The following is a 25,917-nucleotide window of genomic DNA, read 5'->3' on the forward strand; positions in this document are numbered from 1 at the left end:
AGAGTAGAAGCTACCCATCATTTGCTGACCTTGAGCTACAAAAAAGAGAGAGAGGCGGAACGTGTTCCGAAAGCCGTGTTCTTTCGCTTTTAATTATGTTTATCGTGGCGACGCAGAGGAATAGTGGCCTAGACGAGGCAGAAGGAGCGCTTTGCTGCAAAGCGGGTCTCTGGGGAAGCAGCTGGGGGGGGGGGGAGAGAGAGAGAGAAAGAGAGACACAATGGCTTTGAAGATGGAACGCCTGTCTTAAAAAGCCAAAAAAAAAGCCAAAACACTACACCCAGAACAAAGTGGGGAATGTGGGAAAGATCTTAAAAGCACCAGAAGCTACATATATTTCGAGCGAGGTGTCCAACTTGGAGATCGTCAAAGCTCAGGGAGGAACCCCCTTCTCTGCCGCGGTTGTGAAAAATAAATTCAATTGCCGGTTTCTGCTTTTTCGTGGCGTCGTTCCTGCTCCCTGTAGGTGAATTGCTTGCTATCAGAAGATGGATTTTTTTTCTAGAGGTGCAGAGATCCTCCAGTTGAGCAGAGCTTTTCCCATGGGCAACGCAGAGGATTCTGGGAGGGAGATCTTCCAGCTGACCAGAGAATTTGCCCTGGAGACGTGACGAGAGCAGAGGATTCTGGGATAGACTTCTCCTAGTTGGCTAGAGATTTTGCCATGGGCAGTGCGGAGGATTCTGGGAAGAAGATCTTCCAGTTGGCAAGAGCGTTTGCCATGGCAAGAGCAGGGGATTCTGGGAGGGAGCTATCCCAGAATCCTTAGTGGCAACAGAGTGGGGCATTGCGGTGCAAGCCCTGTGGGAACATCGCTTGGGGTGCTGCAGGGTCAGGCTGGCAAGAGCTGCTCGTGGCCACGGGGTCCTATCTCGCACGGCTCTGGCGTGGGCTCCTCAACTGCACTTGCAATAGTAGGCGGAGATGTCATTGGCCCAGTCACCGAAGATGCCCTTACGGATTTCCTGGAGACGCGGGAAGGCGCCGGCTTTGAACTTGCGGGTCTTGCCCCCTTTGCCCTTGCTGGACCAGACCGTCAGCTCACATCTCTGCCCTACCACCAGCGAGGTCACCTTGTTGTTGAAGGCAGATGGCATGTAAGGCTGGTCCTCGCCCGGTGGCACCACCAGAACGCTGCCAGCGCAGCACTGGTCATAGTAGGGGCTGTTCTTGGTGTAGAGCTGGGCGCAGATCTTGGTGCCATTGGCAGTCTTCAGATCGGTCGCCGCCGGGCATTGGGCCCAGGCCATGGCGAAGAGCAGCGGGACGAGGAGGAAAGTGGGTGAGGTCTTCATCGTGGCAGCGGTTGAGGGAGAAGGAAGGTTGCAGCCTGCGACGAAGAGGCTTGCTTTTATAGAGCGCTGCCCAGGGCCGAGGCGGGCACAGAGATAGCAGGAGGGAGATATGGGTGGGAAGGTGGCAAGCTGGGCTGCCCTGTGCCAACCCAGGTGGCTGGCAAATCAAGGCGCCCACCCACAGCCACTTGTTTCTGGGGGTGGACATTCTGGGAGCTGGGCAGAAAAACACCGTTGTGTGCACAGAAGAAAATAAATATTAAGAGGAACTGGGGAACATACAGCGATATACAGTCATACCTCGGGTTGAATACGTTTCAAGTTGAGCGCGTTCGAGTGGTGCTCATTGGCAACCCAGAAGTAACGGAGCGCGTTACTTCCGGGTTTCGCCGCTTGCGCATGTGCAGACGCTCAAAATGACATCACGCGCATGCGCAGAAGCAGCGAAAAGTGACGTGTGCATGCGCAGACGTGCCATCGCTAGTTACGTTTACCTCTAGATGCGAACGGGGCACCGGAACGGATCCCGTTCGTATCTAGAGGTAACACTGTATTCAGCTTTTCTGAAAGTGCTTGTAAACTTAATACAGTGGTACCTCACGTTAAGTACTTAATTCGTTCTGGAGGTCCGTTCTTAACCTGAAACTGTTCTTAACCTGAAGCACCACTTTAGCTAATGGGGCCTCCCACTGCCGCCGGAGCCCGATTTCTGTTCTTATCCTGAAGCAAAGTTCTTAACCTGAAGCACTATTTCTGGGTTAGCGGAGTGTGTAACCTGAAGCATATGTAACCTGAAGCATATGTAACCCAAGGTACCACTGTAAACAAGAAGAGATCCAAGAAAGGGGTTCTGTTTTGTTTCAGCATCGTCAGGTAAATGATAGATTAGATAGATAGATAGATAGATAGATAGATAGATAGATAGATTGATAGATAGATAGATAGATAGATAGATAGATAGATAGATAGATGATATAGATAATTTATTACAGTCAGAGACCACCTTATAAAACACACTTGGGGATACAGTCACAGAAGAAAAACAAACAATTAAAACAATGTACAACAATAAATTTATAAACAATGTAGAACAATAAACTACCACAGGGAGTAAATTCAGAGTCACCTATGGAACCGAGTTTGGGGATTTTCATAACAAACTAGTTTGAGTTGGGAGATGGTCTGTACAGAAAGTGAGGAGGAATTAAAGAACCTTTTAATGAGGGTGAAAGAGGAGAGCACATAATATGGTCTGAAGCTCAACATCAAAAAAAAGAAGATCATGGCCACTGGTCCCATCACCTCCTGGCAAATAGGGAAGAAATGGAGGCAGTGAGAGATTTTACTTTCTTGGGCTCCATGATCACTGCAGATGGTGACCACAGTCACGAAATTAAAAGACGCCTGCTTCTTGGGAGAAAAGCAATGACAAACCTAGACAGCATCTTAAAAAGCAAAGACATCACCTTGCCAACATAGGTCCGTATAGTTAAAGCTCTGGTTTTCCCAGTAGTGATGTATGGAAGTGAGAGCTGGACCATAAAGAAGGCTGATCGCCGAAGAATGGATGCTTTTGAGTTCTGGTGCTGGAGGAGACTCTTGAGAGTCCCATGGACTGCAAGAAGATCAAACCTCTCCATTCTGAAGGAAATCAGCCCTGAGTGCTCACTGGAAGGACAGATCCTGAAGCTGAGGCTCCAAGACTTTGACCACCTCAGGAGAAGAGAAGACTCCCTGGAAAAGACCCTGATGTTGGCAAAGATGGAGGGCACAAGGAGAAGGGGATGACGGAGGATGAGATGGTGGGACAGTGTTCTCAAGGCTACCTGCATGAGTTTGACCAAACTGCGGGAGGCAGTGGAAGACAGGAGTGCCTGGCGTGCTCTGGTCCAGGGGGCACGAAGAGGCGGACTAAACGACTAAACAACAACAACAACAACAACTGCACCTACAGAATCTGGCAACCACCCAGGTCATCTTCTAATCTTTGCCTAACAGGAAAAGGTCAAATTTTTGCTTTTGCGGGAGCGAGCCTCATCAGCAGTGGATCAATGGTCTCACTCTGTGCCTCTTCATAAAAGGGACATCTAAAGAACAAGTGTTCTGGGCTTCCTACCTCTCCCAATGAACAGGCGCAAAGTCTCTTTTTAAAGGCTCCTTCCAGGACTGGCGAGGGCAGAGCCGAGCTTCTGGCGAGTGTAAAGGCCCTTCTAGCATTTTTGGATACGAAAAAGAAGAGATATGCTGCTGGTGCAGCTATATATCTCTTGAGTTCTCCAATTTTATAGTCGGGGCACCTTGAGCAGTCCTGCTGACTCTCAGTGTCTCTGATTTTTGCCTGGCCCAACCCCAGACTTAGAAAGGCTTGAGGGGCAAAACCCAGTTTCTGGAGGGTGTTCAGAACTGCAGTCTGCCAGCCTGACTGGAACTGTTCGAAGAGGATCAATGGGGCTATTCCTTGGTGGAACAGATTCAATGTCAGCCATTTGTAGATTGATGTTAGGCAGAGAGAGAGAAAGAGAGACAACAACGGTCTGATTTTGAAAGTAAATTGCTAGATGGTAAAGTAAAACTGAAGGCTGCCCTGTTTAGGGAAGTTTTTAATGTTTGATGTTTTATATCGTGTTTTCAGTATTCTATTGGGAGCTGCCCAGAGTGGCTGGGGAAGCCCAGCCAGATGAGCGGGGTATAAATAAATAAATAAATAAATAAATAATAATAATAATAATAATTTATTTACTTATTATTATTATTATAAAACTGATCTCAAAAATATATATAATGTTATTGGAATGGGAAATGAAAGATGAATTGGTTAATTCATCAATGATACACTGGACCTAAAGATTTAGGTCACATAGAGTTAAGGGGCCAAAGGCCTGGTGGTTATAGAGAAAGGTACCAGGCGAGCCGCTCTGGGGAGAGCATCCCGCATGTGGGGGGCCACTGCAGAAAAGGCCCCGTTCTTGTGTTGCCACCTCCTGGACCCCTCATGGCGGAGGTACACAAGAAAGACCCTCACGGGGCCTAGGTATATAAGTGTTATTATTATCCGAAAACATATATGGTTATTTATAGCCTACTACCTTGCCGATCGAAAGGTCGGCGGTTCGAATCCCTGCGGCGGGGTGCGTTCCCGCTGCTCGGTCCCAGCGCCTGCCAACCTAGCAGTTCGAAAGCACCTCCGGGTGCAAGTAGATAAATAGGGACCGCTTACCAGCGGGAAGGTAAACGGCGTTTCCGTGTGCAGCTCTGGCTCGCCAGAGCAGTGATGTCACGCTGGCCACGTGACCCGGAAGTGTCTCCGGACAGCGCTGGCCCCTGGCCTCTTGAGTGAGATGGGCGCACAACCCCAGAGTCTGTCAAGACTGGCCCGTACGGGCAGGGGTACCTTTACCTTTACCTTACCTTCTGTCATAAACGGTTTCCAAATACCATTATGCTTCTCCACTCAAAGTCCACATCTGTAAGCAATCCATTCATAAGTTGTGAGTCTTGCTAAATCTTCATTGACTAAAGTGGAGCATAGGTTCGTTTTCCCAATGCATCAGTACCAAGTCTTTTTGCCGTAGTAAAGGCATGGAAAATGAATTTACGTCATCAAATTCCATCCAGTTGGTATGTAATTCAAAATAATAATAATATAATAATAAATGTTACTTATACCCTTCCCTTCCCGGCCAGAGCCAGGCTCAGGGTGGCTAACACCAGTAAAATTACAGTAAAAACATAATAGTGAAAAAAAGCACCAATTTAAAATGCAGGTTAAAATGCAATTTAAAATGCAGCTTCGTTTTAAAAGTAGCCCATAGATCAAAACCATAAGGGGAGGGAGACATAAGGGTCAGACTGAGTCCAAACCAAAGGCCAGGCGGAACAGCTCCGTCTTGCAGGCCCTGCGGAAAGATGTCAAGTCCCGCAGGGCCCTGGTCTCTTGTGACAGAGCGTTCCACCAAGTCGGGGCCAGTACTGAAAAGGCCCTGGCCCTAGTTGAGACCAATCTAATCACCTTGCGACCTGGGACCTCCAAAATATTGTCATTTGTGGACCTTAAGGTCCTCCGTGGGGCAAACCAGGAGAGGTGGAAGATATTTTCCTCTGAAAAGTTCAACATTTCCTGCACAGTCACGTTTATACAATCCAAATGTTTTCTCCCCAAACTTCGGAAGTGCAGGATGTTGTAAAACCGTGAGGCTAATGGGACGTGGGTGGCACTGTGGGTTAAACCACAGAGCCTAGGACTTGCCGATCAGAAGGTCGGCGGTTCGAATCCCTGCGATGGGGTGAGCTCCCGTTCCTCGGTCCCTGCTCCTGCCCACCTAGCAGTTCAAAAGCACGTCATAATACAAGTAGATAAATAGGTACCGCTCTGGCGGGAAGGTAAACGGCATTTCCGTGTGCTGCTCTTGTTCGCCAGAAGCGGCTTAGGCATGCTGGCCACATGACCCGGAAGCTGTACGCCAGCTCCCTCAGCCAATAATGCAAGATGAGCGCTGCAACCCCGGAGTCGGCCACGACTGGACCTAATGGTCAGGGGTCCCTTTACCTTAATGGGTGAGCTTGGAGTAGAGGACCCTGGTGAAGGGGGTCCCTCCCAGCTCTAACCAGACAGAGGGCCTTCTCGGTGGTGGCACCCACCCTGTGGAACACCCTCCCTTCAGATGTGAAGGAAATAAGCAGTTATCCTATCTTCAAAAGACATCTGAAGGCAGCCCTGTTCAGGGAAGTTTTTAATACTTCATGCTGTATTGTTTTTAACACTTGATTGGGAGCCGCCCAGAGTGGCTGGGGAAATATTATTATTATTATTATTATTATTGTTGTTGTTGTTGTTGTTGTTGTTGTTGTTGTTGTTGTTATAGCCCTGACCCAAATGGGGGTCCTAACTTAGCCACAATGTGGAGACATTTCTTTCCCCATACTTTCTCCCCCCTCCCCACCTTCCAGCATGTAAACAGCAGAAACAGCACCTTTCCCCAAAATAACACCTGCAGAAACTATCGTCTATCTAATCTTTCCACATTGGAACATTTCTATTTTCGTTTCCCTCCGCCCTCCACCTGCTGCCTCTCCCAAGGTCCAGGTGCAGACTTCTCCTGGGTGGGGGCACCCTGCCTCCCTTGTCTCAGCACCCACCCACCTGCGTCACCCTCAAGGTCACCCTGATGGATGAGTTGCAGCTGCCAAGCCCTGGTGCTCTTATTCCAGCCGCCTTTTCATCTTGAAAGCAAGGTGGGGGTGGAGAGGTCAAGGCAGCTTCAGAGTCAGACCCTGCCTTCATTTCTCTCCATGTCACCTATACTGACCGGCAGCAGCTGTCTGGTGTTTCGAGCAGGAAGTCTTTTCTGCAGCAGACGTTTTGCTCAGGATTTGAACCCGGCACCCTGGGCAAGGCACGGGCTCTGGTTGCCGCTGACCTGTGAGCCTGAAAATAAGGATTCCAGTCCTCATGACTATCAACACAGATTTTAAATGGGAACGGGAGAAGTGGCCTTATATTGGTTCCTTGGTCCTTCTAGTTCAGTGCTGTAAGCACTGACTGGCAGCATCTCTCTGGGGTTTCAGGCAGGGGATATTCCCAGTTCTACCTGAAGAGGCAACCAGAGACTGAGCCCGGGTCCTTCTACTCCTGAGCTGCCACCCTTCCCCAAATTATTATGATTTGAATCCCTAGCCGGAATTAAGATTGCTGAAAGAAATATCAACAACCTCAGATATGCAGATGACACAACCTTGATGGCAGAAAGTGAGGAGGAATTAAAGAGCCTTTTAATGAGGGTGAAAGAGGAGAGCGCAAAATATGGTCTGAAGCTCAACATCAAAAAAAATGAAGATCGTGGCCACTGCTCCCATCACCTCCTGGCAAATAGAAGGGGAAGAAATGGAGGCACTGAGAGATTTTACCTTCTTGGGCTCCATGATCACTACAGACGGTGACAGCAGCCACTAAATTAAAAGACGCCTGCTTCTTGGGAGAAAAGCAATGACAAACCTAGACAGCATTTAAAAAGCAAAGACATCACCTTGCCAACAAAAGTCCGTATAGTTCAAGCTCTGGTTTTCCCAGTAGTGATGTATGGAAGTGAGAGCTGGACCATCAAGAAGGCTGATCGCCGAAGAATGGATGCTTTTGAATTCTGGTGCTGGAGGAGACCCTTGAGAGTCCCATGGACTGCAAGAAGATCAAACCTCTCCATTCTGAAGGAAACCAGTCCTGAGTGCTCACTGGTGGGACAGATCCTGAAGCTGAGGCTCCAAGAGTTTGGCCACCTCATGAGAAGAGAAGACTCCCTGGAAAAGACCCTGATGTTGGGAAAGATGGAGGGCACAAGGAGAAGGGGAGGACGGAGGACGAGATGGTGGGACAGTGTTTTCGAAGCTGCCAGCATGAGTTTGACCAAACTGCGGGAGGCAGTGGAAGACAGGAGTGCCTGGCGTGCTCTGGTCCAGGGGGTCACGAAGAGGAGAACACGACTAAACAACAACAACATTAAATTTGTATACCGCCCGTCATCTGCAGCACTCAGGGCAGTTGGCAACGTAGACATGACGAGATAAAAACACAAAATGCTTAATAGAAACAAGAGTAATCTTATAAGAAAAACTGCTCCCTTTCCCTTATGGGGTATTCTAGAGTCCTTAAGTGTGTTACCTATTGGTAGGAGAAAGCAACAGAGCCCAAACAGAGTATACTGAGAAGCAAAGTGGCTAGTAAGTCTGGTCTTGATTCAAGGAACTGTTGCGACAGGGTCCTCACTCACCACACGCAGGCGGGAGGAGAACCCCGAACAATGGTGCTCAAGCCCTTATATAGGCTCTTGAAATTGCCCACCTTGTAGCCCAAGACACCCCACCGAAACATCATACATACATCACAGAAGGAGGCGATCTACAGCAGAAATCCTGCTTTGCCAGGATACCTGATAATGGCCACTGATTGCTTTACCTGGGTAGCCTGGCCATTCTTTTGTGATGGTAAATATTTTTAGTTCTTGAATGCAGGTCACAAGCTCACCCTATTCATACACAAATACGCCCTTAAGAAAGGATTTGCAAGCAAAAAGACAGTGGGAAGACTTTCCCCATTTTCCTCCCTTTACTGCAGAAGAATATTTGAGGTCATTGGGAGAGTAAAAATGGCTTCAGGATGGCTCTCCTGTACTATTTCAGACACATGGTTCATATATTTAGATATGTGTGCATTTATGAACATTTGTTCTGTATTTGAGACCTTAGAATTCTTATAACAATAACAACAAATAAGTACAAACCAATAACCCCCCCTCCAACAAACACATTTAAAAGGGTAACGGGTATCGGATGCCGATCTGCCCAAGGCCTGGTCAAAGAGGAACGTTTTCGCCTGGCGCCTCCACGTGTATAATAAAGGCGCCAGCCAAAATTACAGTCTCACCCTCCTGAAGCCAATTCATAGGAAGAATGGTTGACGCCTGAAGTCTTTGCTCCTGCCCACAAATTGCTCCCCTCTCCTGGTTATAAAAAAGGGGTTGTCAGTAGCGCCACATCTCGTGCCAAAGGGGCTGGCACGAAAGTGACCCAGTGAAGGAAAAGCATAAATTTTGAGTCCTGAAATCAGCCATATATCGGATCTGTACTGTTCCACTTTTGTTTTATACAAGAAGGAAGGACTATCAAAGGGGGGAGACTTGACACAAGATAGCCATAATTCCCAAGCGTACCATGGAGCCCTCCCCAGTTGGCATGCCAACCTTGATGGTCCTAGACAGAAGATCATCACACTCTCAAAGGACCTGCATATGGAAGTGGATTCAGTACGAACTGAAACAAAGGACAGTGACCAGCCCTTCCCTCTGGGGGCAGGAAACAGTGAACTCTTTGTCCCGTTAATCATGGGGAGGGGGAAAGGAGGAACCGGACAGGTGACAAGACACTCAGGTTACCACCACAACTCCTCCCTGAACCCCTCCTCTTTGTGATGTGTCAGTGATGTAGTCTTAGGGGTGTAGCATGGGGGATTAGTAGCTAATAAAAGTTGGGGTCTTCTTTTGTTCGCGGCTTCCATCTCGTTTCACCTTGTGGCAGGTGGGAGTCCTGTCGCGACAGTCTTCAATCAAGACCTGGCTGCTGTTTTGCTCTGACTATTCCTGGCTGGTGTCCTTGTTTTTTGTCCAAGGAGCCCTCAGATTTCTCCCCAGAGAATATTGAGAAGCAAAGCAGCTAGTAAGCCTGATCTTTATTGAACTGTTGCAACAAGGTGCTCCCATCACACGAGGGAAGGAGGAGGACCCAGAACCTAGGTATGCTGGCCCTTATATAGACATTTTAAATTCCCTGCCCTGGAGCTCAAGACTGCTACTCCTATACATCATATATACATCACAGAAGGGGTGTACCCTAAGACCACTCCCCAGAAACATCATACCTACATCACAGAAAAGGCGGTCTACAGCAGAAATCTGAGTGCATTGTTTATCTCCTGTCTGGCAGGTTACCTATTAATACTCACTTGATTGGATACCCTGGGGAGCCTGGCCAGTCTTTTGTAATGATAAATACTTAGTTCCTGAGCCAGGTCACAGGCTCACCCTATTCAAACACAGACAGACATACCCTTAAGACAGGATTTGTGAAGGAAAAGGCAATGGGGAGGCTCCCCCACCTCCTCCCTCCTTGCAGAGAAAACGTTTGGTCAGTTTGGGAGTCAAAATGGTTTTCAGGGCGGTCCTCCTGTGCTGCTCCAGAGATGCGGTCCACACATCTATGTATGCACTTGGTTGGTACATTTATGAACATTTATTTTATATATATATATATATATATATATATATATATATATATGACCTTAATTTTTTTATTTCAGGCGGATGTTGGTATTTGTTGGGATGCTGGTGGCGCTGTGGGTTAAACCACAAAGCCTAGGACTTGCTGATCAGAAGGTTGGTGGTTTGAATCCCCTCGACGGGGTGAGCTCCCGTTGCTCGGTCCCTGCTCCTGCCAACCTAGCAGTACGAAAGCACATCAAAGTGCAAGTAGATAAATAGGTACCGCTCCGGCAGGAAGTTAAATGGCGTTTCCAGAAGCCAGAATGGCGTTTCTGGTTCGCCCGAAGCGGCTTAGTCCTGCTGGCCACATGACCCGGAAGCTGTACGCCGGTTCCCTCGGCCAATAAAGCGAGATGAGCGCCGCAACCCCAGAGTCGGTCACGACTGAACCTAATGGTCAGCGGTCCCTTTACCTTTATGTTGGCCTTTAACTCCCACCTAGTTTACATCTTGAGATTATTATTATTTTTGGGGGAGGACGTGTTTGCCCAGAGAGGAAAAAATAAGAGCTCAGAGACATGGAATGGGGTGCTATGGTGTGGTGGTGGGCAGAGAGGCAAGCCCCTCCCAAACAAGGAAATTTCTCCCATAACCCCCTCCCCAGGTCTGGATTGAGACATAGCCTAATTGTACCTATAAGCAAAAGACATTAACTTTTTAAAAAATACTCTGATTACATGTTGACTGAAAGTGTTGAGGTCACTCGTGCGTCTCAAACCGAGACATATACACGAAATATTGGTGCAAAATGTTAAGTGCAGCTATTTCTCTGGGTGGGCTGGTTAATAGCTTCTCAAAATATCTTCGGCAAATGGAGCAATACTTTTGTTCCCATATTTTTTTAAAAAGGCAATGTGGCCTAGTGGTTAGATGGCATTGGACTTCGTCCAAGGAGATCCGAGGGCACATCGGGGTGACCCGGCCGCCAACTTTCCCTGCATAGTCTACCTTGGAGGAATGTTGTCCGGAAGTCTGAGCTCGCTGCAATGCAAGCTTATGACTGTTTTGTTCATTGACTGATCCCCGCCGCCACAATAATACCTCTTTGGAAGGCTAGATGTGGATTTCGTGACTGCGGCAAATTAAGACCTACTTGAGGAGCAGAATGGGTGATGAATCACTAAGTAACATTGCTGTTGGATTGGCAATTGAAAAGAAATGATCAAAAGCCCTCGACCTTGAAGCTGTTGTCAATCATTTTGCAGAAGTGCATGAGAATCCGTGTGTTCAGCTCCCCCCCCCCCCCCGATCTACATGCTCTTCCATTGCCTCTCAGTGATTGACAATCTAATCAGCCAGAACTGATGCAAAACTTTAGGTGTATCCAGATGTCTCAGTTGGCTCTTGCTGGGAGTCTGAATTCCTGGTTCTGCCTGCGCTGAAGAAGAACTCTTTCCTTACAGGGAGCCTGTTGTGTGTCTAATAATAATAATAATAATAATAATAATAATAATAATAATAATAATTTATTTATACTCCGCCCATCTGGCTGGGCTTCCCCAGCCACTCTGGGTGGCTTCCCAAAAAATATGAAAATACTGTAATACGTCAAACATTAAAAGCTTCCCTAAAGAGGGCTGCCTTCAGATGTCTTCGAAACTCTGGTACTTGTTGTTGACATCTGGTGGGGGGGGGGTGTTCCACAGGGAGGGCGCCACTACCGAGAAGGTCCTCTGCCTGGTTCCCTGTAACTTGGCTTCTCGCAGGGAGGGAAGGGCCAGAAGGCCCTCGGAGCTGGACCTCCACGTCCAGGCAGAACAATGGGGATGGGCCTTTGAGGCTGTTTAGGACTTTCAAGATCAACACCAACACTTTGAATTGTGCTCGGAAACGTACTGGGAGCCAATGTAGGTCTTTCAAGACCGGTTTTATATGGTCTTGGTGGCCGCTCCCCGCCGCCAGTCTAGCTGCCACATTCTGGATTAGTTGCAGTTTCCGGGTCACCTTCAAAGGTAGCCCCACATAGAGCGCATGGCAGTAGTCCAAGTGGGAGATAACCAGAGCATGCACCACTCTGGCGAGACAGTCCGCGGGCAGGTAGGTTCTCATCCTGCGTACCAAATGGAGCTGATAAACAGCTGCCCTGGACACAGAACTGACCTGTGCCTCCATGGACAGCTGTGAGTCCAAAATGACTCCCAGGCTGCGCACCTTCACTGGTTCTGATTTGAAAGAGAGGTAGAGGTAGGCTAATTTGTATGTCGGTTAAACCCTGTGTGGTGTGATGGTTACGAGTTTTAGGACTAGGATCTGGGAGAGACCTGGGTTCGAATCCCCAGCCGTGGGTGCCAGTCACCATCTCTCAGCCAAACCAACCTTCCAGGGCTGTTGTCAGGAGAACCACGTACACCACCACGTGCGTCTTACAAGTGTAAAAATTAAATAAATGCTTGTGGAGTAACTCTGCCTCGTTTGAAAGCCCCATTCTCTTTCTGCAATTTGGATTTGGTTAATGTATGCTATATGAAAAATATTATTATCTAAATTAATCAATGTATATCTTTTTTTTGGGGGGGGGGAATGTTTAGAATGGCAGTTTTAGCATCAAATATCCGGTTATTTCTCTTTGTTTCTGGGGGACAGTCACACAACTGGAAATATACTTTGCCACTTCCAGGTAAAGGGACCCCTGACCGTTAGGTCCAGTTGCGGACGACTTTGGGGTTGCAATATCAAAAGCAACAAGATGGCCAGAAACAATAACAATGTGGAAAACTTTATGGAATAATTCAAAACATCAAAACTAACAAACTGAAGTCTCTGAAAGTCCTTAAATGAACCACAGTGCCAGACTTTACCTGGCAGAGAGTAAGCTGTGAAGCTTTGTATAATCAGCAAATTAGTTCAACACTTGGAAGTCGAAAGATATGTAATTTCTTCATTAAATGAGTATTTTTCATTATATCTATTCAAAAAAAGATTGGGCATGTAACTTTTTTATGTTACTGTATGTAATTTCTACGCTATTTGAAGTTGTTGTTATGCATGTGCAGGTCATCGTTTGAATATTTTATTTTCAGTTAATGAAGAAATTACATATCTTTCTACCTACAAGTGTTGAATTAATTGGCTGATGAAGAATTCAATGAAACAGTAGTGGTTATCCGGAAACACTGTTCAACAGAGTTCAGAGCTGGACGTCATAATTGGACGTTTGCTGATTATACAAAGCTTCACAGCTTGCTTTCTGCAGGGTAAAGTCTTGCACCGTGATTAATTTAAGGACTTTCAGAGACTTCAGTTTGTTAGTTTTGATGTTTTGAATAATTATTATTATTGCAACAGGGGTTCGATTGTTGACTCTGGGGTTGCGGCGCTCATCTTGCTTTATTGGCCGAAGGAGCCGGCGTACAGCTTCCGGGTCATGTGGCCAGCAGGACTAAGCCGCTTCTGGCGAACCAGAGCAGCGCATGGAAACGCCGTTTACCTTCCCGCCGGAGCGGTACCTATTTATCTACTTGCACTTTGACGTGCTTTCGAACTGCTAGGTTGGCAGGAGCAGGGACCGAGCAACGGGAGCTCACCCTGTCGCAGGGATTCAAACTGCCGACCTTCTGATCGGCAAGCCCTAGGCTCAGTGGTTTAACCCACAGCGCCACCCGCGTCCCTTGCCACTTCCAAGCCCCCCGTTGTAAAAAAAAATTGCCCTTTTCCCTTACGGGGTACCCAAGAGCTCATATAGAGTCCTTACGTAGGTTCCCTATTGGTAGGAGAAAAATAACAGAGGCCAACCAGAGAATATTGAGAAGCAAAGCAGCTAGCAAGCCTGATATTTATGTTGCAACAGGGTGCTCCCCTCACCCACAGGAGAAAGGAGGAACCCAGAAAAATGGCGCACAAGGCCTTATATAGACTTTTGAAATTGCCACCCTGTAGATCAAGACGCAGGTGGCGCTGTGGGTTAAAGCCTCAGCGCCTAGGACTTGCCGATCGAAAGGTCGGCGGTTCGAATCCCTGCGGCGGGGTGCGCTCCCGCTGCTCGGTCCCAGCGCCTGCCAACCTAGCAGTTTGAAAGCACCTCCGGGTGCAAGTAGATAAATAGGGACCGCTTACCAGCGGGAAGTGTGTGGCTCTGGCTCGCCAGAGCAGCGATGTCACGCTGGCCACGTGACCCGGAAGTGTCTCCGGACAGCGCTGGCCCCTGGCCTCTTGAGTGAGATGGGCGCACAACCCCAGAGTCTGTCAAGACTGGCCCGTACGGGCAGGGGTACCTTTACCTTTTAGATCAAGACCACCCCCAGAAACATCATACATATGTCACAGAAAAGGTGGTCCAAACAGAAATTTTAATATTGCTTTTTTCTCCTGTTGTTATTTATCTCCTGTCTGGCAAATTACTTGATTGGATTTTCTGGGTAGCCTGGCCATTCTTTTGTAATGATAAATACTTAATTCCTGGGCCAGGTCACAGGCTCACACCCTATTCATATCCTAAATGTGCCCTTAAGACAGGATTTGTGAGGAAAGAGACAATGGGGGGGCTTTTCTATTTTGACCTTGCCGAGAAAACATTTGCTCAGTTTAGGAATCAAAATGGTTCCAGGTTTGCCTTCCTGTGATGATCTATGTATGCGCTTGGTTGGTACACTTATGAACATTACCATATATCTAAGACCATAAAATTCCTATCACACCCCCCCTATTATTATTTTTCCTGGTGTTGCCACTGCATGCAAAAAGCCTGGCAGCATCTCAGCGTAGGCTTGGATCCATGCCTGTGAACCTGGGCAGCTGCTGCCAGCCAGTGCAGGGAATACTGAACTAAATGCGCCAAGGGGTCCAACTCGGTGCAAGGAGCTTCCTCAGTTCCGCTGCCGAGCGCTGCATCCCCTCTTGTTTGCAAAGTATTGCAACGGCTGCAAGAAATCTACGTTATTGCATCTTTCCTCCTTTTTAATCCCTTCCTAAGCAGAAAAAAAAAGCAGGGTCTGTGACGCAATGGGGCGGAGCTCCTAAGTCCCCGCCCCTTCCCATGCCCTTTAATGATTGGCTGTCCTCTTACCCGCTCTCGCGCCTTTCATTCATTCCTCCCTCCCTTTCCCGGGAGGGGGCGGGGAGTCGATGACGCGAATTGCTTATATGCATACGGCGCCCAGCGTGCTTTGCGGCAGCCCGCCGGCGCTACAAACCGGAGCAAAAGCGGCGGGGGGCTTTTCGAGAGGGATCCGGAGCGAAGGCGAGAAGGGGGGACACCGTGGAGGGGCTTCAGGTTCTAGTTCAGCTCCGGAGAGCGGCCAGAATCGGCTCGCCCTCACCTGACTAGCCCTCTGACGGCAGGGCTCCAGCGCCGGCCGAAGGGAACGGTAGCTTTGCGCAGTGGCAGTATCGTAGCCAATGAGGTTAATCCGAGGCGCGATTATTGCTAATTGAAAACTTTTCCCAATACCCCGCCATGACGACTTGAAATATAGTCGGCAATGGCAATTTTTGACAGTCTCTACGGAGACTGAATTTACGCTTGTTCCCAAAAATAGATTTAAGTTTTTAATGGAAAAAAAGCTAGTCTGTTTGTTATCTGGTTTCTGTGCAGGTTTTAACTTGTGATGCGTGTTTCGCACGGGAGTCTTATAATTATTTCTGCAGAAGTTGATTATATTTTATTGTTACCCTGGATTTCTTCTTTTTATTCTCTGGAGATCCCTCCTAGCAGAGTAAGATTGTCTTCCACAAACACTGAAGAAGTGGTATCTGAAGAAGTGTGCATGCACACGAAAGCTCATACCAAGAACTGACTTAGTTGGTCTTTAAGGTGCTACTGGAAGGAATTTTTTTTGTTTTGACTATGGCAGACCAACACGGCTACCTATCTGTAACTTCCACAAACACAGTTTGAAAACGAGTCCGTAAGTGACTGTGGATCCACAGGTCCTTCCACAGTGGGGACATTGGTTCCCTGTCCGGAGTTGATCCTGGTGTGGATTTGCCAAGCGTGCCTTCCTCTTCGCACGTTTCTCCCTTGCGTCCTGAGTTCGAGTGTCTTCATAGCCCAGGACACCTTTGATAAAGGCTGTTCTCCAACTGGAGCACTCGCAGGCCAGTGTTTCCCAGGTGTCAGTGTTTATACTACATTTTTAAAGATTTGCCTTGAGACAGTCTTTAATCCTCTATTGTTGACCACCAGCATTACGCTTTCCATTTTTAAGTTCTGTTACGGCAAAAATCTGGGTGCGAGGCTGCTCTGCCACCCAGCTCATCGGACTAAGTCCGTGGGTCCCTGCGGAGGAAAATGAGCTCAGCCGGAGACAGGAGCAAACTGCAGAAGATCCAAGTTTATTGCGCAACAGGTTCAAGGCGAGATTGAACAGTGAGAAAGGGGTGACATGAGTTTTTGAAACTCCCTCCATGTCCCAGAATACAGTGCAAAACACGTCATGAATACATTAAAGAGAGGTTTGGTTACACAGATTAGATCATGAATATATTAAAGGGAGGTTGGGTTACACAGATCAGCACTTCAGGAAGGTGGGGGGGTTACACAGATCAGCACTTCAGGAAGGTGGGGGGGGGTTACACAGATTAACATATGGAGGAGGGAGGGGGGAATATGCAGAGCTGGAGATATGCACAGATAAACACTTCCTGGGGATGAGAAAACAATGGTCCCAAATATGCATAGTCTGCCACCTGACATTGTCTGGAGGAAAGGCTGATCAGAGCAATTTGAAAGGATTAGGGTATTGACACCTTGCTTGAGGGATTATGCTGGACAGGGGAGGTGTGATGGAGTCCTAGAGAAATTGAGCAAACTGGCACGCTGATTTTCTATGAATTTTATAGATTTTAGTCCCTTTCGACATTGACAATTGGAAATAAATTGATATATTGTAGCGAAGAAGAAGGTGAAGAAGACATGCCCCCCCCTTTCCGTATCAGTTCGGAATAGAGTACAGTGGTGGGACGCGGGTGGCGCTGTGGGTTAAACTACAGAGCCTAGGGCTTGCCGATCAGAAGGTTGGCGGTTCAAATCCCCATGACGGGGTGAGCTCCCGTTGCTCGGTCCCTGCTCCTCACAGCCCAGCAGTTCGAAGGCACGTCAAAGTGCAAGTAGATAAATAGGTACCTTTCCGGTGGGAAGGTAAATGGCGTTTCCGTGCACTGCTCTGGTTTCGCCAGAAGTGGCTTAGTCATGCTGGCCACATGACCCTGAAGCTGTACGCTGGCTCCCTCGGCCAATAAAGCGAGATGAGCACTGCAACCCCAGAGTCGGTCACGACTGGACCTAATGGTCAGGGGTCCCTTTACCTTTATCTTAGAGTACAGTGGTTTCTTGGGTTACAAACACTTTGGGTTACAGACTCCGCTAACCTGGAAGTGGTACCTCAGGTTACATATGCTTAAGGTTACAGACTCTATTAACCCAGAAATAGTACCTCGGGTTAAGAACTTTGCCCCAGGATGAGAACAGAAATCGTGCTCCAGCGGTGTGGCGGCAGCAGGAGGCCCCATTAGCTAAAGTGGTACTTCAGGTTAAAAACAGTTTCAGGTTAAGAACAGACCTCCAGAACGAATTAAGTTCTTAACCTGAGGTACTACTGTAGTTGCTTTGGAAGATGATCATCAGGCTTTCGCACAACATGACCAGTCCAGCGAAGTTGATGTTGAAGAATCATTGCTTCAAAACAAGTGATCTTTGCTTCTTCCAGTACACTGGTATTAGTTCGTCTGTCTTCCCAAGTGATGTGTCAAATTTTTCGGAGACGCCGTTGATGGAATCTTTCCAGGAGTTGGAGATGGCGTTTATAAGTGGTCCATCTTTCACAAGCATGCGGTAAGGTTGGTAGTACAGTAGCTTTGTAAACAAACACAGTCATACCTCATGTTATGTTTTTTCAGGTTGCGTCCTGCGGCGACCCGGAAATACTGGAAAGGGTTACTTCCGGGTTTCACTGCTCGCGCATGCGCAGACATGCAAAATGATGTCATGCACATGCGCAGAAGCGGCGAATCGCAATTCGCGCATGCACAGATGTGCCGCTGCGGGTTGCATTGTTTTCATGTTGCGAATGGGCCTCCAGAGGTACCACTGCATTTTAGTTTCCCTGCGAATGTCCCGGTCTATGGCAGCCCTAGCAGGGGTAGCATCTCTGTTGGGACTGCGTAATGCTTCTTCTGAGGTAGTTTGTCCATCCTTGGTCCCTACCCTGAACCCAGCTCTCACCTGTGGCTCCTGGAAGCTGTGACAGCACCCACAATCTTGGAACGGCTTCAACTGGTTGGCTCAACCAGGTGAGGGGAGCCCCAGGTGAGGTGAGTTGATGGGTCTCAAACCCTCAGCGAGTTAGGGACCTCCTGCATGTGAATTGGATTGAGACCAAGTGTGGGTTCAACGGTCAAGCAGGTGGTTTCTGCCCATGCTGTTGAAGGAAGTGAGGGGCAGGTGGGGCTTGTTCACTCTGGAAGGGGGTCCATCGGGGAGAAGGAACACACTGATCCTAGACCTCCCTCCAGGATCCAGTTGCCCAGTCCTGATCTCACTGACCTTGACAACCAGGAAGGTCAAGGGTGAGACAGGCAGGTCTTAGGCCTCACCAAGTAGTCGGTCCACAACTGGCAAAGCAAAATTGAAATTCCATTGTGGGAGTTGAGGGAGGGCTGTAACTTTTTAATATAGTTATGCGCCCAGATTGTGGGCTGGGTTGTCATCAATATGCTGATGACACCCAGCTTTATCTGTTGTTGGACGGCCATCCTGACTCGGCCCCAGACACACTGACCAGATGCTTGGAAGCTGTGGCTGGATGGTTGCGTGGGAGCCGGTTGAAGTTAAATCCTTCCAAGACAGAGGTCCTCTGGCTGGGTTGGGACGATATGGGGTTGGGGGACTAGCTCCCATCTCATGCGGGGGCTCAATTAGTGCCAGCGCCTTCTGTCAAGAGCTTGGGTGTAGCCTTTGACGCCTCCCTTTCCATGGAGCCACAGCAAAAGTGGCGTTTTTCCATCTCCGCCGTATCAAGCAGTTGGTCCCTTACCTTTCTCGCCCTGATCTTTCCACAGTGATCCACGCGACGGTCACCTCCAGGCTTGATTATTGTAACTCGCTCTACACAGGGCTGCCCTTGAAGCTGACCCAGAAACTCCAGCGGGTGCAGAATGCCGCGGCGAGACTCCTTATGGGGTCCTCGCTGCGAGATCACATTCACCCAGTGCTATACCAGCTGCACTGGCTCCCGGTGGAGTACAGGATCAGGTTTAAGGTGCTGGTTTTGACCTTTAAAGCCCTATGCGGCCTAGGACCCACGTATCTACGGGACCGCCTCTCCTGGTATGTCCCGCAGGGGACCTTAAGGTCCACAAATGACAAACACCTTGGAGGTCCCAGGTTGCAAAGTGGTTAGATTGGTGTCAACTAGGGCCAAGGTCTTTTCAGTACTGGCCCCGATTTGGTGGAACACTCTGTCACAAGAGACCAGGGCCCTGCGGGACTTGACATCTTTCCACAGGGCCTGCAAGACAGAGCTGTTCCGCCTGGCCTTTGGTTTGGACTCAGTCTGACCCTTATCTTTCCCTCCCCTTATGGTCTTGATTTATCAGCTACTTTTAAAATGAGGCTGCATTTTAAATTGCATTTTAACCTGTATTTTAAATTGGTTTTCTTTCCTATTATGTTTTTACTGTACTGGTGTTAGCTGCCCTGAGCCTGGCTCTGGCCGGTGAGGGCAGGGTATTATTATTATTATTATTATTATTATTAATAATAATAATAATAATAATAATAATAATAATAGGATGGGGGAGGCTCCTTCCTGAAATCCTGGAGAGCTGCTGCCAGTCCGTGTCTGCAATACTGAACAAAAATGGATCGGTGGTGTAACATAATCTCCCTGACACTAAGGCAAGATTCCTGTGTTCCTCAACTGTGAAACTAATTCAATTTAACCAATTCATTTTATCCTGCACATGCCTACTCAGAAGTAAGACCGGGTGTTTTAAATGCTGCCTACTCCCAGCTACAGGACTGCAACCTGAAGGTTACATTCTCTCCATCAAGCGGCGGCTGGTTTCCCTCTGGCGTGAAAATACCTGCAAATTCGCCCGCACCTGCCCATTAGATCTGCATTTCTGCAGCGTCTGAAATGATGCTTTTAACAGAGGACACAGCAGAACGGTCCCCGTTGTCACTTGTAACATGAACCATTAATGCACAGCCCTCTTTCTTCCTTCCCCCTCCCGAACCTCAATTAATTTCCATCCCTTTTATCCTCCTGCAGCTGCTGGCGGCGGGAGATGGTGGCATGCCCGGCCCTGGCAGTGCCAATTACACCGGCCGTTTTCGCTCTTGTACCTCCGCCCTACCTCCAATCAGGCAACAGGCACCGACTCCATTCTGGGACCCGGTGAATGGGAAGCAAAAGCCGGTGCGCTTTGCAAATTGGCGCAATTTGGAGGACGGCGTGAAAAAGGTGCTGTGTTCCCTCCCTGGACCACTGGCTTCTCCATGTGACTGGCTACACGGCTCGCCTCGCGCCCGCGAATGGGGAGGCAGGCAATTTATACACCCATTTCACATTTCCTCACCTAATAGTTTTATGTCTCCGGACAAGCTCCAGTTGTTTCTTTGAGAGCCACTGCTAAGTAGTTTTCTGCCTTCTGCGGGTAAGGTTGAGTCGCAAATTAGCTTTAGTGCAGGGTGGGTGGGGGTCTGGGGAGAGGAAGCTCTCTCTCTCTCTCACACACACACACACAAACACACACACAAACACACACACCACAGGCTACAGAGATGGAAAAATTCAGAAGGAACATCAAGGCGAACCTCAGGGATGTGTGTATTTTAATGGATCCTTAATGGACAACTCTAATGATGTAAAAAGCAGAGACATCACCTTACCGACAAAGGTCCATATAGTTAAAGCCATGGTTTTCCCAGTAGTGATGTATGGAAGTGAGAGCTGGACCATAAAGAAGGCTGATCGCCGAAGAATGGATGCTTTTGGATTCTGGTGCTGGAGGAGACTCTGGAGAGTCCCGTGGACTGCAAGAAGATCAAACCTCTCCATTCTGAAGGAAATCAGCCCTGAGCGCTCACTGGAAGGACAGATCCTGAAGCTGAGGCTCCAAGACTTTGGCCACCTCAGGAGAAGAGAAGACTCCCTGGAAAAGACCCTGATGCTGGGAAAGATGGAGGGCACAAGGAGAAGGGGATGACAGAGGAAGAGATGGTGGGACAGTGTTCTCAAGGCTACCAGCATGAGTCTGACCAAACTGCGGGAGGCAGTGGAAGACAGGAGTGCCTGGCGTGCTCTGGTCCAGGGGGTCACGCAGAGGCGGACACGACTAAACGACTAAACAACAACAACAATGATGTATTCGCATCTCAAAAGGGGCCTGTCCATAATAGAGGATGCTGAACTTTATCTTGGTGTGACTTTGATTCTGTCTGCCTCTCCCCTGCAGTAAGGATGGTTGGCGTCAGGAAGAAATACAGAGATACTGCAGGTGAATCGTGGGTGAAGACAGATGTATTGCAGGTGAAAAAGTGTTCTCTAAATAGCTTGGCCACTGCTTCTCTCTCTCTCATTGCAAATGCATCAGAGTGTGGTTTTTAGTCTAAAGGCTTTGCAAGCGTAAAAACAAGAAATAGCATCCGTTATTAAAAAATAATTGCGAAACAGCAGCACAAACAGAGAAGCCTTCTTAATTTAAAAGAGCTTGAGCTGAAAGGATTGAGAAGGCGGAGAGGTCTGGAGAAACAGAAAACTCCTCTGCAGACACTGAAAAGACCCCACAGGGGGTCTTCCTGGAGAGAGAATTTCGGAGCTGGTGGATATTTTTTCCTGGTGTCTACCAACCTCGATTTGGGTGTCTGGTGTGGATTGCGAGGTGAGGAGACCCAGATGAGGAAGAGGCCTCCTGGGATGATCTGTTCAATACCTGGGTGAATTCACGTGGACCCTTCAGGTGTCTGTTGGTTTATTTATTCCATTTCTACCCCACCTCCAGTAGTGATGTATGGAAGTGAGAGCTGGACCATAAAGAAGGCTGATTGCCGAAGAATGGATGCTTTTGAATTCTGGTGCTGGAGGAGACTCTTGAGAGTCCCATGGACTGCAAGAAGATCAAACCTCTCCATTCTGAAGGAAATCAGCCCTGAGTGCTCACTGGAAGGACAGATCCTGAAGCTGAGGCTCCAATCCTTTGGCCACCTGATGAGAAGAGAAGACTCCCTGGAAAAGACCATGATGTTGGGAAAGATGGAGGGCACAAGGAGAAGACAGAGATGGTGGGACAGTGTTCTCGAAGCTACCAGCATGAGTTTGACCAAACTGCGGGAGGCAGTGGAAGACAGGAGTGCCTGGCGTGCTCTGGTCCAGGGGGTCACGAAGAGTCGGACATGACTAAACGACTAAACAACAACAACACAACTCTAGGATTCTACATACCTTGCTGTGACCAACTTTCCCATTCTGCCACCTTCAGGGTGATGTTCCTGGACCTTTGGGGCACTCCAGCACCCCTTTCTCCTTGACGCTGCCTGTCTGGGAAGCCAAGATTTCCCTCCGCCTCACCCGGTGGGGAAGTATCATAAACCGTTTTCTTTTCAGCCCTCACCTGCCACTGATTCCGCCCGCACATTGACGAGGCTGCGGAGAATTATTTCAACTTAATGTCAGCATTAATCACCCAGGAGCTAACGACGCATTGATGGGATTAGTAATCCCCCCCCCCCGACATGTAATTCAATTAAACACCTCCACTTGTTTCTTTTTTCCATTTAAATAAATTAAGTCTTCCCCATCTCCTGCCAAAACACCGATGTAAAGGTTAAGCCGAAGAGGGAGGGGGGAGCGGGTCGCAGACAGAGCAGCGCCGAATTTTGCTGTCCCCGTTTTTCATCCCCGACAGAGCGAAGGGAACCGGTGCTCAGTGGCGTAGCGTGGGTTGTCAGCACCCGGGGCAAGGCAAGTAATTTGCGCCCCCTAACCCGTGGATTAGGGACGCAGGTGGCGCTGTGGGTTAAAGCCTCAACGCCTAGGACTTGCCGATCGAAAGGTCGGCGGTTCGAATCCCTGCAGCGGGGTGCGCTCCCGCTGCTCGGTCCCAGCGCCTGCCAACCTAGCAGTTCGAAAGCACCTCCGGGTGCAAGTAGATAAATAGGGACCGCTTACCAGCGGGAAGGTAAACGGCGTTTCCGTGTGCGGCTCTGGCTCGCCAGAGCAGCAATGTCACGCTGGCCACGTGACCCGGAAGTGTCTCCGGACAGCGCTGGCCCCTGGCCTCTTGAGTGAGATGGGCGCACAACCCCAGAGTCTGTCAAGACTGGCCCGTACGGGCAGGGGTACCTTTACCTTAACCCGTGGATTTGCGCCCCCTAACCCTAACCCCCAGATGTTGCGCCCGGTGTGGCCGCCCCCCCCTGCACCCCCCACGCTACGCCACTGCCGGTGCTAACCGGAGATCAGCTGCGAATTTTGAGCTCAGACAGCAGATGGGTGGGCAGGAAACTCACCAGACTCTCGCAGCAAAAGCGAGGAGCCCTTTGTAGCCGCAGGGCTGCATTTGCCTCTGGGTGAACTTCCAGGGGCCAGATGTCAGGGGTGGGCGTGGCCAGGGGCAAAAGTGGGCGGGGCAGCAGGCGAGAACTTCACCCCTGCAGAGTAGGCTGGTTTCTGCACTCACATCTGTATCCTGAATCCAACCTCAAAAGAGTCACGGTCAAAGATCGAGGACACATCCCAGCCGGCAAATGCACCCAAAGCAGGGTGGGTGAGCGGTGCCCATCTTGAGGGACAGTGTGGCGCAGTGGTTGACCGTGGGAGACCAGGGTTCGAATTGCCACTCAGCCATGACAGTCACTGGGTGACCTTGGGCCAGTCGAAGCCTCTCAAACTCAAATACCTTGCCAGGACACAATGGGGAGAGAGATTACCTTGAGACTGAAGGATAGGTGGGGTTGTTGTTGTTTAGTCGTGTCCGCCTCTTCGTGACCCCCTGGACCAGAGCACGCCAGGCACTCCTGTCTTCCACTGCCTCCCGCAGTTTGGTCAGACTCATGCTGGTAGCTTCGAGAACACTGTCCCACCATCTCGTCCTCTGTCGTCCCCTTCTCCTTGCGCTCTCCATCTTTCCCAGCATCATCACGGAAGCATGTTGGGGAAGAAGATTGATGGAAGGCTGGCATGTAGATGTTATTTGCCTGGGGGGGCCCCTGTCCTGCCTCCTGGCGCCCCCGACAGACCTCACCCCTAAAGGCTCCTCCATTGTCTCCCAATACAGCTTTGTCCTCTGGAAGACAAAAGAAGCTTGCAAGGCAGGACCCAAATCAATGGAATGTAATAACTGGCAAGGAGATTGCGACCAAACCTTAGGAAGAACCTTCTGGCAGTGTGGGCTGCTCAGCAGTGGAATGAACGCCCTCGGCAGGTGACAGACCCTCTGAAATATACTCTGAGTCGAGTGTGGATTTCATGCTCTTTATTCAGCTCATAGTGGTGAGGAGGAATGGAAGTTCCCCCAGAATGTCTGCTTTATATACATTATTTACACAATGGGCCCCACGTGATTGGCTAATTCCAGGATTTTCCTGTAGGCCAATCAGGTTGCGGATTCACTTCCACTTGCAGCTGGATTGGGTGGCTCCTGTGGACCAATCAGGCTGCTGCATTCTGGCTCCTATTGTTCTAGGACCAATGAGACTGCTGCATTCTGAATCCTATTGTTCTAGGACCAATCAGACTGCTGCATTCTGGATCCTATTGTTCTAGGACCAATCAGACTGCTGCATTCTGAATCCTATTGTTCTAGGACCAATCAGACTGCTGCATTCTGGATCCTATTGTTCTAGGACCAATCAGACTGCTGCATTCTGGATCCTATTGTTCTAGGACCAATGAGACTGCTGCATTCTGAATCCTATTGTTCTAGGACCAATCAGACTGCTGCATTCTGAATCCTATTGTTCTAGGACCAATCAGACTGCTGCATTCTGAATCCTATTGTTCTAGGACCAATGAGACTGCTGCATTCTGGATCCTATTGTTCTAGGACCAATCAGACTGCTGCATTCTGAATCCTATTGTTCTAAGACCAATCAGACTGCTGCATTCTGGATCCTATTGTTCTAGGACCAATCAGACTGCTGCATTCTGGATCCTATTCAACTCAGTACATAACACTCTCCTTGGTTGGAGGTTTTTCAACAGAAAGGGCAAGGAATCTTTGTACGCTCAGGGAAAGCGGGGATATGATCGCAAGCAGAGTGGCTATGGTGGCTAAACAAAGCCCATCTTCCGCAAAAAGGCAAAGACCACAAAGAAGATCCTGCTGTGACATGAATGTGTTCTAGGACCAATCTGACTGCTGCATTCTGAATCCTATTGTTCTAGGACCAATGAGACTGCTGCATTCTGGATCCTATTGTTCTAGGACCAATCAGACTGCTGCATTCTGAATCCTATTGTTCTAAGACCAATCAGACTGCTGCATTCTGGATCCTATTGTTCTAGGACCAATCAGACTGCTGCATTCTGGATCCTATTGTTCTAGGACCAATCAGGCTGCTGCATTCTGAATCCTATTGTTCTAGGACCAATCAGACGGCGGCATTCTGAATCCTATTGTTCTAGGACCAATCAGACTGCTGCATTCTGGATCCTATTGTTCTAGACCAATCAGACTGCTGCATTCTGGATCCTATTGTTCTAGACCAATCAGACTGCTGCATTCTGGATCCTATTGTTCTAGGACCAATCAGACTGCTGCATTCTGGATCCTATTGTTCTAGGACCAATCAGACTGCTGCATTCTGAATCCTATTGTTCTAGGACCAATGAGACTGCTGCATTCTGGATCCTATTGTTCTAGGACCAATCAGACTGCTG

General features: G+C 48.8%; 1 protein-coding gene across 1 annotated transcript; it reads right to left on the reverse strand.

Moving 5' to 3' along the window:
• Nucleotides 1-512: 512 nt before the first annotated feature.
• Nucleotides 513-1,847, reverse strand: SYCN (syncollin). Its single transcript, XM_083754487.1, has one exon. It carries the CDS (start codon nucleotides 1,293-1,295, stop codon nucleotides 897-899), a length of 399 nt encoding a protein of 132 aa, XP_083610613.1. The 5' UTR covers nucleotides 1,296-1,847; the 3' UTR covers nucleotides 513-896.
• Between the last annotated feature and the right edge of the window lie 24,070 nt (nucleotides 1,848-25,917).

Source organism: Podarcis gaigeae (assembly GCF_964106915.1).
Source record: "Podarcis gaigeae genome assembly, chromosome: 8".
Classification (NCBI taxonomy): Eukaryota; Metazoa; Chordata; class Lepidosauria; order Squamata; family Lacertidae; genus Podarcis; species Podarcis gaigeae.